Genomic DNA, 13,895 nt, shown 5'->3' on the forward strand with positions numbered 1-13,895 from the left:
GGGGGGGAAAAAGGGGGGGAAAAAAGAACCTTTGACAGCTGCGGTCTGCTTTTTGTCTTGCTAGTTTGAGTCTGACCTCTCTTCAGCTCTGATGATGTCCAAACGTTTCTAGTTTAAAGCATCTCATTTGAATAAATTTGCACCCGCAGCAGCAGTGCTCCTTAGGATGGTGAGGATATCTGGTGAGCTGAAGCATCAGTAGTAATCAGAAACATTATTTTGTAATGATACCTGCTGTCAAAAAATACTTACATGAGAGCCCCAAGGATGGCTCTGCTGATTTTATTATTACTCTCCTAGTTGCATTTGTTTAATACATTAACACTGGCTTCCTCCATTCTGCATGGGGACAGTCCAGTTGTACTAGTTAAATACCATTCCTCATGGACATTTTTTTTTTTAATGTTCAAGCAAGAACTGTTGTCTCAAAAAATAGGCAGGGAGAAGTGAAACGTGTTCAATTTTTTGTAAATTCTCCCATTCTGAAATTGTCTCTTATTCCTCGTGTCACATTACAATGCATTTTCCTCAGCTATGCAGGGAAATTACCTTGCAAGCATCTCCTTAAAGCTGCCCACAGTGTCAGCAGATGGAGCTCTTCTGAGAGATGCTTAAGCTGAAAAGCTGTGTTCTAATTAACAGGTATTCTGAATGAGTAGAAACTTCAGGCAAACTATCTTTAATCTTCTATTCATTTGTTATGCATAAATTGATAAAAAATAAAGCAAAAAGAAATCTCTGTCTTCAGGAACTGTTTTATAAAGAGGAAAAAAAAAAAAGGCTTGATTTGAAAATACATGTTAACCATATTATGCCCTGCAAGAACGTCTGTTTCCCACCCACAGAAGGCACTTTTTACATTAACTTTCTTGAGAGCACCTGGTGTCTGCTGAAGCATTAGCAATTTTGCCCAGTCAGATCATTAAGCTGATTATCAGAAGCTGCATAATTCATTTTGGACAAAACAAAGAGAGTCTAAATCTGCTGAAAGATTGCTCGGCTTGTTTTAAATACTGAGCAGCAATTCAGTTTTAGGACTGGATTACAAACCCAAAATACAGAATCTATAATCAATGAAATGAGGAAAACAGCTCCTTTGTCCAGCAGTGATTACAGACCTCCTGCCGTGCAGTTAGAGCTGTAATGGGGTTTCCCCTACCACCATTTCTGTGTTGTTGGTTTTTTGGGGGGGTTTTTGTTTTGTTTTGTTTTAATTTTAAAAAGGATTTCACTCTTTAACTTGCAAAACTGGACCCAGCAACTGGGGAGCTGGTGGAACTCCTAGTAATAGCACATATACAGAGGAGGTGAGATATAAGAGGAATCTTTCATTGAGGGTTGTGAAATAGAGGTTTTTAAACATGCATTAAAACCGAGTTTATCCTCAGAGAATAGTCACAGCAAACAAATACTTTGCAGCCAGGAATACAGTCTCAAAACATGGAACTTCTAATCCATAATTAGAATCATAGAAAGGTTTGGGCAACTAACTGCTTTCTCTGAATGCATAGTTAAAAGCCATCAATTCTAATCCTCTTGTAAGCTGACACTTAAGGCATCAATTTTTTTTTTCCATCTGTACTTCTCTGTTTCTGATGCTAAAGGGTGGATAGATTAAATCTGATTCCACTTTTTAGCATTTTTAAAATGCTTTTGCCACGTGACAAAGCGTTTACAAAGGACGACCTCTGCAGTCTATATTTGCAGAGGGAAGGCATGAGCAGAGCTTCCTATGCTAAAATAAATGAGGGAACAGTTCACAATGAAGTGGAAGTTCACCAGTGGTTCCAAGTAAGTCGAGAGACAGCTGTGTATTTTTGAGCAGTCATAAAAGAGAAGGGAGGAATGAAGAAAAATGAAGACCGATTATTTTGTACTGGAACCATTACGGCTGTCTAGAATGTGTAAGTTCATTGCAAGAAAGAAAACAGCATTTTTTTCCTTTTTTTTTTTTTTTTTTTTTTTTTTTGACAACATTTGAAGAATGTTTGGTTTGGGCCAAGTCTTGTGTAAAGTGTGGAACAGTCCATATTTTATGTGAGTTGCTTTGTCAAATCCCAGATGAACGTGCTGCACGAACAACTATTTTGTGCAGCCATTCAGTGGAACACCAAATGCCAGAACTCTAAAATGCTTTGTAATTCTTTAGGGTTTATATGGTACATTTGTGACCTGTTTACTACTGTTGAGATGAGGTTCTCCAAACTGTTTAAGAAATGACTGGCAATAGCGCTGGTCTTGAAGTTCAAAATCCATCGTTTGAGGGAGTTCAGCTCAGAAGAAAAGTTACTTTTTCCTGAGCCAGTTCTAAAATAGTTTATGTTGGCTGTACTTCAGTGAGAAGGAGATCTGAGAAAACAAGGCGTAAGTGAATATTCCCCTGTGTGGGAGAAATGAACTAAATAATTGTAAACTGGACTTATTTGAAGGCAGATTAACATACTGTTCCTTCCTGGAGGTTGTCAATTACCATTTCTGATAGGAATGAGAATGAGTGTGTTAATCTTGTCAAATTATCTTTTCAGTGACAAATCCCAGAAAAAACATCCCTTTTGCTCATTTGAAAAATGTTAGTCACATATGATAAATGTCCACACTGTATAATATATAAATACAGGCCTTATATAAAGAACATTCTCTATAAAACTTTCTCCTTCTCTTGACTGTGCGTTCATTATTACGAAGAGAAATGATATCAGTGAAATGAACAAACACTTCTGCATTCTAAAGAGCCACTGGGACACTCTTTGAGTTTGCCTTTTGCTGTTGATGGACATAATTCATGGGTGTATTTATTCCAATATATTTTCTCTCACCGTAAGAAATGACTTCAGGATTTAAACAGAATACTTTTGAGTACAACAAGGAAAATCTGTGTTCTATGAGCAAGAATGAGGGAGCAACTCCTTTTAAAACATTCTCATAACTGCCCTTTTCCAGCCCGAGGATATGCTGATACATTCCAATAACTCATGGCAAGACCAAACCCATACTGAGATTTTACACAGAGGAGTCTTGCAGAGCCTGGAACATTTGACTCTGGGAGTAAATTCCTCAGCCCAGTTTAGATATCCAGGTGAAGAACATTTAACTTGCTTGTCAAAGCAAAGGCAACATGCCCCACGCCAAAATGAGTGCTACTGTACACTGATCCTTCTCTACCTGCTAATGAATTTAAATATAGCATGCCTATTTATATATGACAATGTTATCTCAAAAACAAACAAACAAAAAGGTATTATATCAATTCAAATGAGATTTACACTTTTCTAAATGAGCTCGATTTCCTGCTTGCACGTGTTTATTCTTGATTTTAAGATACCCATATTAAACCACTGCAAATTTAAGGAGATAAGCAGGCTCCAATTTCCAAAAGATAAATATCATCCCAATATTGTACCTTTATTCCTGTAAAGCAGTTGCACAGGAGAGCTTTCTAGTTTATAGAACAGAATTTTTGATCTATATACATTATTCAATTTTTCTGTTTTGTTTTTCTAGAACTATCTACCAGTTTTGAAATAAATGTGACAGTAAATTAATACAAGCTAATAGCACAGATATGCACATAACACCTTGTATTGCTCTGAAGATCCACTATGAGTGAGCCATGACTTTGGAGACCCAAGGAGAAAATGTCTAGAAAAGAGCTTCCCTCAGCTATCAAAAATCTTTAAAGATCTTATTGGTTGATTGAGTAAAAACCTCCAGAGCTTCAGCAAATCTATCTGATCACTTTAGATCAGTGTAAATCTAATAATTTCAGTGGTGTGTGCAGCTGGATGAATAGCCAAGAAGAAGAAAAAACTTGTCCCTATAGAATTGCATACATAAAAAATCTGATGTGACACTCAAAGATCTGATCTTTCACCAAATGTTTGCTACATTGAACACATGCTGCTGAATTCCAAGTGTTTTCTTTTTGCTTTATAAAGAGAATTTACAGGCTCAAAGCTCAGTCTTGTCTCGTGTTTAAATCTCCTGTTTTAAGCATTATGTACATAAATGGCATGCCAGGAAAACGTTAGACTAAGTATAAATATCATTTATTATTTGAAAAACAGAATTGTCCAGCTTGTCTGCAATCTGCTGAGGCAAAGCCAAGAATGTCACATTCCCTGAAATTTCCCATTTCTTAATGAGCAATTTTGCAGTATTAAAGCATGTAGCTTTCAGACATCCCATAGAAATTTAGTTTTCTGCTATGGAAATCTAAAGTATGATTTACTATACCTACGAACTGCAGTAGTTCTCTCTAATTTTGTAGATCTTCAAAGAAATACATGAGGGAAAACAATGACAACTGTACAGAATTTCATTACTTTCATCCTGTCCAATTTTATAGGCCCTTTTATACTAGGGGTAATAATTCTTGACATAAGGCCAGCCTGATGGCACGATGGCACGGCGCACAGAACAGGTGAGCCCATTGCTTGTAAATGGAAATAGGTGCAGGACTTCAAAGAGTTTACTGCCTCATTTCTTTCAGCAATCCACATCTGTGATTTCCATTGCATATCCAGCTAGAGAGACCGTAACAAACATCCATACATAAACATAGGGAACTGAATGCTGCCTTTTGTTCTGAGACCTCTCAGGTCTGGGAGCAATACAATGGTAAGAGCATTTAGCCAGTGACAAACTCCTCTGGAGAGTCAGAAACATCTTAAATTAAATCTGCATGCCTGTTCTTGCTTCACTGGACTGGAAAAACACGGCTATGACACTGTGATTAACAAACAAACGCGCACACACTACAATCACTGCCCAACTGCCAAAAAACAGTTCTGCAGAACTATCAGCTAAATTGTCCAGATGCCAAATTTCTGAACACTGAAGAAACTCTCAAAATAGCTTCAGCAATTTTTTTCCATTAATTATTGCATAATTAAAGATCCTGCTAGTGAACAAAAGATAGAACACAAAAAGGTGTTCTTTCTATTCCCTTTTTATTATTGCTTCTAAGTGGAGTTACAGTCAAACACATACCTGTAATTTTTCTACTGGCTTATTCACAACACAAAAATCCAGCCTAGAGAAATGCAGGTAATTAGGCACAAAGCATGCAGATTTTTTGCTTTGGAATGAATATGAATGCTAAAGTGTTTTATTTATTTGTTTCGTACAATTTTTACTCTAAATATACTTTTTACCCTACTTCTGATATTTACAATCTGCAGACTTAGTGGTTGTTTGCTAGCAATAAGTGAAGAATCCATTTCAGTAAACAGCTACAAGACTGAGTATAAAAACTATTCAATAGCATGAAACAACTCTTGCACTAATTTTGAGCAGAGTATAAGGCATATCCAGTCTGTTCCAAATTAAGTCTAAGAGAAGAATTAAGGCATTTATTTATGATGTCCATCACAGACAACATGAGAGGACACATTCTCTATTTCCTGCTTCCACTACAGGTTGTAGATCACAATCTAGAATTCATCTCACTGAGAAAAAAATAAACAAAATAAATCACTGCTAGCACAGTGTTTCTAAAAACGGCATGAAATGCTAACACGAGTCACAAACGCACTTTGAAACATCTGAGATTTTCATTAGTTTCCTAATTTAGGGAAGTTATGAATCCTTGCTCACTGAAGCCAGTGGGAGCCTTTCCATTGGCGTTAGTGGAGTCAATCCAGATTAGCCCTCACCAGGCACACCTGGCTTCATAGAATGTATTGTGATCAAAGCCCAGGAGGTATGACTGAAGGCTTTACGTTGGTCTTATTGTTTGCATTTCTAAACTAGAACACAACATCATAAATCCAATAGCTAAATAGATAGAGATTGCATGCTCGCGTGCTATGAAACCCTAATGGAAGTTAGGAAAAAGTGCTAGGTCTGAAAGCAGAAGGATTATTTACAAAGAAGCGAGTGCACCGATACTTTACATCTAAGAGATTTTCAGAGCCTGTAACAGACTCAGAGCTCTAAATGTATCAGAGACAAACCGGCAGGGCTTCATCTTAGACTTCAACAAACACCGAAATGTGCTTTCAAATTGACCAGGTAAAACACAAGTGTTCTCTGGCAGCAGAAAAGCTCAGTACCTTTTGGAATATGATTCCGTTCCTGTATTTCTCCACGTACAGTTTTGTACCAAACTGAACTCAAGAGCCGATGGTTGGGTTTGGAGCAAAAAACTGAGGTCAGCAGCTCTGCTCTTGGCGGGAAGACTTCCCATCATAGGCCATTCACTGCCATCTTATCAGCAAAACTATTCCACACATGTATGAACAAATCATTGATTTACGGAGGAATGCTAGCAGCACTGAAGCCCACTGCAACAAAGATCTTAGAAGATCACATGTAAAGCATCACGCTGATGTAAAGTTCAGCTGCACTGGGAATTTTTGCAGCACCTTGTAAGAAGAGTGCAAAAGGATAACTGACCTACTGATTTATTTAGAGTTGATAATTACACAGAGGTTATTAGACTGATAATCTCACATTTTTACCACTATGAGTAATTGAAATATTTATTCAAGAAAGCTGACTTTTATCTAGGACAGAAGTTTGCTCATTCAGCCCTCTTAGGCAGATTGCATAAAAGCAAACAATGAAGTTTCTAAATGCAATACTCAATCAAGGAGCAGATTAAGGGAAAAAAAATATATATCTAAAGATACTCAGACTTGGTGATTTGAAAAATATCTACTGATGATTTCTGGCAACTTTACTGCTTTCTGTCCAAAGAGTACATTTGTGCTATGATCTAACTTTTCATACACATCAGGATTTGTTCATATAAACAAACGTACTTGAAGATAATAAAACACAGGTGGACTTGCTGAAGAGCTACATCAGAAATACTGTTCTGTTATTTTTGTTTTGATTTCAACAGCTGTTGCTTTTGTCTAGCACTGCTGGTTTTAGTTCTGCTCTGCTTATGACTGCGTATCGCTGTCAAGCCAGAGATTCCAAAATGCTTCTCTGCATGAGCATGCACTTGGCTCTTCCAGCATGCCATTGGGCTTCAAATGGCCTTGCACAGAGCTAGGTTAGAGTACCTTAGCAGTAACACTGTAGTCTTCGATGTGAGAAATAACTTTTTATTCTGCTTGCTTCATAGACAATTCCCATATCAACCTGGCCAAATTTTAAAAATTAAGCTGAAGCCATTATGAGTGAAATCAAATAGATCCTTGGTGGGACAATCAAACCAAGCTGTTCTGCCTACTTGTCTTAAATCAGGCTTGAGCACAGAAGGATGCTGGAATTGCTACCTTTGTAATTATTATGTTAACATAGATACAAAAATAGTTCCAAGAGAAACACGATCATAGAATCATAGAATCACCAAGGTTGGAAAAGACCTAAAAGATCACCCAGTCCAACTGTTCACCTATTCCCAATAGCTCCCACTAAACCATGTCCCTCAACACAACATCCAGTCTTTCCTTGAACACCCCCAGGCTCGGTGCCTCCACCACCTCCCTGGGCATCCATTCCAGTGCCTGACCACCCTTTCTGAAAAGTAATACTTCCTCATGTCCAGCCTGAATCTCCCCTGACGTAGCTTGAAGCCATTCCCCCTGGTCCTATCACTAATGACACGAGAGAAGAGGCCGACCCCCAGCTCACTACAACCTCCCTTCAGGAAGTTATAGAGAGCAATGAGGTCTCCCCTGAGCCTCCTCTTCTCCAGGCTGAACATTCCCAGCTCCTTCAGCCTCTCCTCATATGGCCTGTGTTCCAGACCCCTCACCAGCTTTGTTGCCCTCCTTTGAACACGTTCCAGGGCCTCAATATCTTTCTTGCAGTGAGGGGCCCAAAACTGGACACAACACTCGAGGTGCGGCCTCACCAGTGCTGAATACAGGGGAACAATCACCTCTCTGCTCCTGCTGCCAACACTGTTTCTGATGCAAGCCAGGATGCCATTGGCCTTCTTGGCCACCTGGGCACACTGTCGGCTCATATTCAGCCGAGCATCAATCAATACCCCCAGGTCCATTTCCTCTATGCAGTCCTCCAGCCACACCGCCCCAAGCCTGTAGCGTCGCCTGGGGTTGTTGTGGCCGAAGTGCAGGACCCGGCATTTGGCCTTGTTGAAACTCATCCCATTGGCTTCAGCCCAGCTCTCCAGCCTGTCCAGATCCCTCTGTAGGGCCTCGCTACCCCCAGGCAGATCCACACTTCCAGCCAATTTGGTGTCATCTGCGAATTTACTGAGGGTGCACTCGATGCCCTCATCGAGGTCATCAATAAAGATATTGAAGAGGACAGGCCCCAGCACCGACCCCTGGGGAACACCACTCACAACCAGTCGCCAGCTGGATTTGACTCCATTTACCACCACTCTCTGTGCCCGGCCCTCCAACCAGCTCCTCACCCAGCCAAGAGTGTATCCATCCAAGCCTCTGGCTGCCAGCTTCTGCAGGAGAATGCTGTGGGAGACAGTGTCAAAGGCTTTGCTGAAGTCTAGGTAGACCACATCAACAGCCTTTCCCTCATCCACCAGATGGGTCACTAGATCATAGAAGGAGATCAGGTTGGTCAAACAGGACCTGCCCTTCATGAACCCATGCTGGCTAGGCCTGATCCCCCGGTGATGCCGCATGATCTCCCTCAAGACAATCTGCTCCATCACCTTCCCTGGCACCGAGGTCAGGCTAACAGGCCTGTAGTTCCCCGGATCCTCCTTACGACCTTTCTTGTAAATGGGAGTCACATTGGCAAGCCTCCAGTCATCTGGGACCTCACCAGTCAACAAGGAGCGTTGACAGATGATGGAAAGCGGCTCGGCTCTCACCTCCGCCAGTTCCCTCAGCACTCTCGGGTGGATCTCATCTGGCCCCATCGACTTGTGGCAGTCCAGTTGGAGCAGTAGGTCTCTGACTGTTTCCTCCAGAGTCACAGGGGGGTTCGTGTGCTCCCCAGCTGAGATTACCAGGTCACGATTTAGGCTAAACTGCTAAACATCATACTTGGTTGCTTTGGGAAGAACTCAGTATTTCAGAAAGAATGAGTACAGGGCAGAAGAGCAGGGAAAAATTTACTGCCACACTTAGCCTTAAAAAGGAAAATTCCTCAAAGCCACAAGCGTTTATGACAAATGATAAAACTTCACATAACTCATTTTTGTTTAAAAATATTGTATTTATGGAAAATGTACAGAGCCACCTGCTACTTGATGGACTATGTTTTCACATTCATAAGGAAAGATTGTATTTTCCATGCACATTTAAGGTTATCTAATATTAGTTTGAAAAGAACCTGTTATCACTTAGGGCTTGATAAATTGCTGCTCTCCTTCTCTTATAGCTGCCTCAAGCTCTTCCCCATCAGGATAACACACATACTACTTTATTGATTGAGAACTCAACTGGGTGAAAAAGGCACATGGATTTTCAAAGATGAGCAGCTTCATTCTGGATATCCCCTCTCCAGAAGGGTTGTGAAGAGGAAGAAATGCTGAAGCTTAACTGCAAAACATAACATCCTCACCCTGAGGTTAAGAACAGCCATGGCCATCTCAGATCTAAATGTGACCCTGTCTATTATTCTAATTTCAGGCTGCATCTCTTAGTTTTTAACTTATTATTCTGATAGAGATCTCAGTGGAAAGGAAAGAAAAAATGTGTGAAGGAGGCTCCACAAAGCTAACTGTTACATGCATGGATTTAACAGAAAGTGCTATTACTGAACAACTGAAGACAGCTACCAGTGAGTGAAGAATCCTTTTAATTTCAAATATCTGTAATCATATTTTACTGCTGCAGGGCATGCAGTGTGTGAAAGAGAAAAAATACTGCAAATCTTCTCAAACATAATGATGTAAGTATCACTGTATGAATAAAGAGGGAAACTACAGAACTCTGCTCAAGATGAGAGGAAAGGGGCAGAATTGCCAAGAGGTACCTGGAATATTTAGTGAAATCTCTGATGGTTTCTGATCTACATCTACAAAATGTCTGTGGTATGCATACAGTGGGGGCACAGAGCAAAGATGTCTGGGTCTATAGGAACATCCAAGAGGCCAAGGGGCTGGGACACACGTTCTCAGTAGCCTGGTAAACTTGCAGTATATGGTAATGGGGACCATTAATAACAGAGAGCAGACACCAGCCTTCTTCAGACCGACTAATGCCAGTATTTTCAGACTCCTGTTACGTTGGTCTCTCTTGCACCAATGCATGGAGAGGAGATGTTCTTTCACCTTTTATTTCCAACCTACCATAAAGCCATGTGAGATCTAAATATGGGTTTGTACATCACATAATAAATTAGGCAGACAGATTTTAAGCTGTGCTACTGATTAACCATACTGCATGTGGAATTTCAAGATTCCAACTTGAGTAATTTGCAAGACCAGAATACCCAGATGGCTTCTATATCTCGCTGTAATTGACAACCATAGAAGAAAAACCTATGCCTTTCTATTGTAAGGTCACTTAAAGGTTTTTACAAAGCAACTCTCTCTGAATATCTAAGAGTGCTTTTATGCTAATTACTTCTCTGCTTGTTTAATTCATTGATATTTCTTAAAAGTGCTATTTTGGTAATCAGTTTCTATTAATGCTCTGCACATCTAGCAGTTACTGTTGAACAGCTGGACCTTGGGTTGTCTTATGTTCAGAGTATCTCTTTTTTTCCAAGCAATTTCACCCAATTTTTGCAATGGCATTATTATGCTCTTCAAAAGAAGTGCTTTTTTTTTTTCTTTTAATCTTCATTGATATCATCCTTTCCACCAAAGAAAGGACTACTCTCTGTGAGAAATTATTTTTGCTTTGCATCTCCTTTCTTTATCAGACTGGTTTAAAATAAATGCAAACCTCTGCTATAATATTTTTCTCTAGGCTTAAGATAGGGCTTTGTCATTACTGAAGACATAATTGGCGGAGCAGTTGTTCTAGCTAGCTGTACCTGAGAAGCGTTTATCTTGCATGTCTGAATTCCTTTTAGGGCCCACACTATTTTTTCCCATCCTCACCACATGTGCTGGCTTGAATGTGGTAGACTGACCATCTCAAAAGTCTTACTCAAATTTATGCAAGATACAAGCATGCAAGAATTTAAAAGTTGAGTTACTTAATTGGGGAACCTTGTGGATAAAAGTTCCTATGGTGCTGCACAAAAAAAACCAATTACTTCAGTGAAGTAATTTAATTTTGAATTGCTTTTCTGTAACCAGGAGCAATGATTTCAACTGTACATTAAAAAAAAGGGTATAAAGAACTAGCTATAACTCCTGGTGTAATGGCAGGCACACTGAAATAGCCCTGGGAAACTGCAGCATAAAGAAATAGCTGGATAGAATCCCTGTCTTGGGAACTAATTGGTGACACTTCCTTTGATTTTAAGCAAGATGAATGGTTGGACAAAATCCTACTCAACAATGATTTCCACACATACTTCAATGTAGGAATGTTACAGAAACCCCAAGAGAACATTTCAAGTTCTCAGGCAACATAATTACTCTTCTTTTAGAGAAACAATGAAATTTGACTGCTGTATCAGTTTTAGAGCTGAATATGAGCACAGTGCATTATACAAGGTATGCATTTTGAGAATATCAGGTTATGATGCAAGAAGAAAACACTAATTTCTCATAGAGCTGATACAAAGACTTATCATCTTTTATAGCTCAGAAATGGTCTCTAGCTCATTGTTGTACTTGGAAATGGATTCTATACTGCAGCCGAATTGCTTTGCAGGCTCTGTTGTCCTGCATATCCTGTTGCAAAACTGTGTGTGTCCAAATCCCCACTTCATCAATCTGTACACTTTCAGCAAGTCCATGCACAATAGACTTTCTGGTACTTTACAGAAATGGAACATGCATCAACTGTTTAAGAGGCAACTTATACACAGAAGAACAATAGAACAAGAGTCAATTTTCTTCAAGATTTAAATCATTGGCAACGAAATGGTGGAAGTGACATCAATCTACAAGGCAGCACAGGTCTGTTAAATGGGATTAGAGCCAAAAGTAATTTTCATATGGTAGAATTTCATAGGCAGAGAAATAAGGTATTGCATGCAGGCACAATTTTGAGCTCTGAAAATATGGAGTGAAAGCAAACATGGTTTCAATCTCTCAATGATTTTGCTGAGATTGTTAATGAAAAATATATTTACCATATTTTGTTTCAAATTATACCTTTCAGAAACATTAGTGTTTATATATAGTTTTCATTTTTTGCCTCCATGCTCCATTCTGATGGCAGCGTGCCTGGCTGGCATCTTCACACCATGGAGATGGAGGCAGAGTGACAAGGTCTGCAACAACAGGCAGCAGCAGCCTATGTGCATTTCCTCAGATAGCTACATTTCCAAAATCTGGCAGCCTTGCAGCTTGCAGAACTCATACAAGCATGGCTCTGGTTTTTTTTTCTCCTGTTTTAGGACGTGAAAGATTTCTGGCCAACTTTGAAAATTAGTTTAAATTCTGCTTCCCAACCAGCTTTAACAGTTACGTCAAGCATCGTAGGTCAGCATGTAGGTCCATCTGTCTGCAGCAGGGGCCTTTCCCAGTTCACACACACAGGTACACATCAAAATGAAAAGCAAAAATGATAAAACTGGATAAACTTCTACGATATGCAAATGTAGTCTTTTCTTCCTAGCAAATGGCTTGTTGAGAGGCTTTATCAGGGAAAGCCACTATCTGCTACATCCTCTGAAAACACACAACATTCAAACGGCTTCTGCTCTGTAACTCTCCACTTGGTGCAAACAGCGCATGGGTTTCAGTGACTGCCAGAAACAAAGAAAAGCCTTAACAACATACCACAGTTGTCTTCATCAGCATGATTCCCACAGTCATCCTCACCATTACAGTGAAGTTGTTGGGGCAAGCACTTTGTGATATTGCCACAGGGAAAGTAGCCCAAGGGGCAGGCGGCACTGCCTCTGGAAACAGCATCTTCCAAAGTGTCACGAACGACTAAATAGAGACAGAAGAAATATGCTTACTTTAAGATATGCTCTTAGAAGTATGCAGATCACTGAGACTATGTTTTTATAAATATTCATTTTCATTTGAGTGTGAATATCAAGTCATAAACACATGCCAGTTCACGGGACGTGCAATTACAAGAGAATATTAAACACTCCTGGCAAAAAAAGACCTTTTATATAGTGAGATAATTAAAATTTGCTTTGATATAAAGAGACCAGGTAATTCCTTCCCATGCATCCTAGTAACAAATGCAAATGCTAATCAAACAAGAGAAATGACCTAAGGCCAATATTTAAAAGGATAATTTTGCTTTGCGCTAAAAATTAATTTACTACAGCAATAATCCAGATAAGCTATATAGATATGGACTATATTAATTTGCACTGCAATTTGAGACCCAGGTGGATAAATCCTTTTTATACAAAGTCAGCATGACATACTTCTAAACGTGTTCTAATTTTAAAGCAATTACTGGACATCAACTGCTCAAGGATCAAAGAACAATGAGAGTAAGCTCAAGTCTGTGACACAGCTTTGCCAAAGAATGACTAAGGCACAGAGGCACAGCCACAAATCCTGTTCAAAATCTTTGGAGGCATGGTTCAGAATTTATTGAAGTTTATGGAAAACAGGATCTGTGCATTTAAGTCCACAGCTTATAGGAAATCTACTCAAAGAACCCAGGGAACTCATGGAAGAAATGAAGCAAAATGCTGATGAGGTTCAGCCATGGCAGCTGGAGGAGTTAGCAATTGGATTCTACCAGTCCTGTGCTCTCAATTTGACAGCAGCTTCAGCTCCCCACATTTACAGATGCACAATGCCTTACCAGACTCCTCAGGGACAAATTCTGCCACTGTCAACAGTTTTACAGGACAAGTGCAACTGATCTACGGAGAGCTTTTGTAGTGTAGCACTTTTACAGAGTGCTAGCTCAAATTTCCTTTCAATACCAACTTCTTTCCATTAGCAGATGACAGAG

The 13,895-nt window shown here is 39.7% G+C and overlaps 1 protein-coding gene across 1 annotated transcript in view; it reads right to left on the minus strand.

The window, feature by feature from the left end:
* Window positions 1-13,895, minus strand: part of RXFP1 (relaxin family peptide receptor 1) — a 54,343-nt gene that overhangs the window by 17,803 nt on the left and 22,645 nt on the right. Inside the window, exon 3 of the mRNA XM_042829672.1 lies at window positions 12,743-12,898. Coding sequence (XP_042685606.1) covers window positions 12,743-12,898 — 156 coding nt within the window. The remainder of the gene's footprint in view (window positions 1-12,742; window positions 12,899-13,895) is intronic.

Source organism: Centrocercus urophasianus, unplaced genomic scaffold (assembly GCF_019232065.1).
Source record: "Centrocercus urophasianus isolate 14NV4802_14NV808 unplaced genomic scaffold, USGS_Curo_1.0 seq_32, whole genome shotgun sequence".
Taxonomy (NCBI): Eukaryota; Metazoa; Chordata; class Aves; order Galliformes; family Phasianidae; genus Centrocercus; species Centrocercus urophasianus.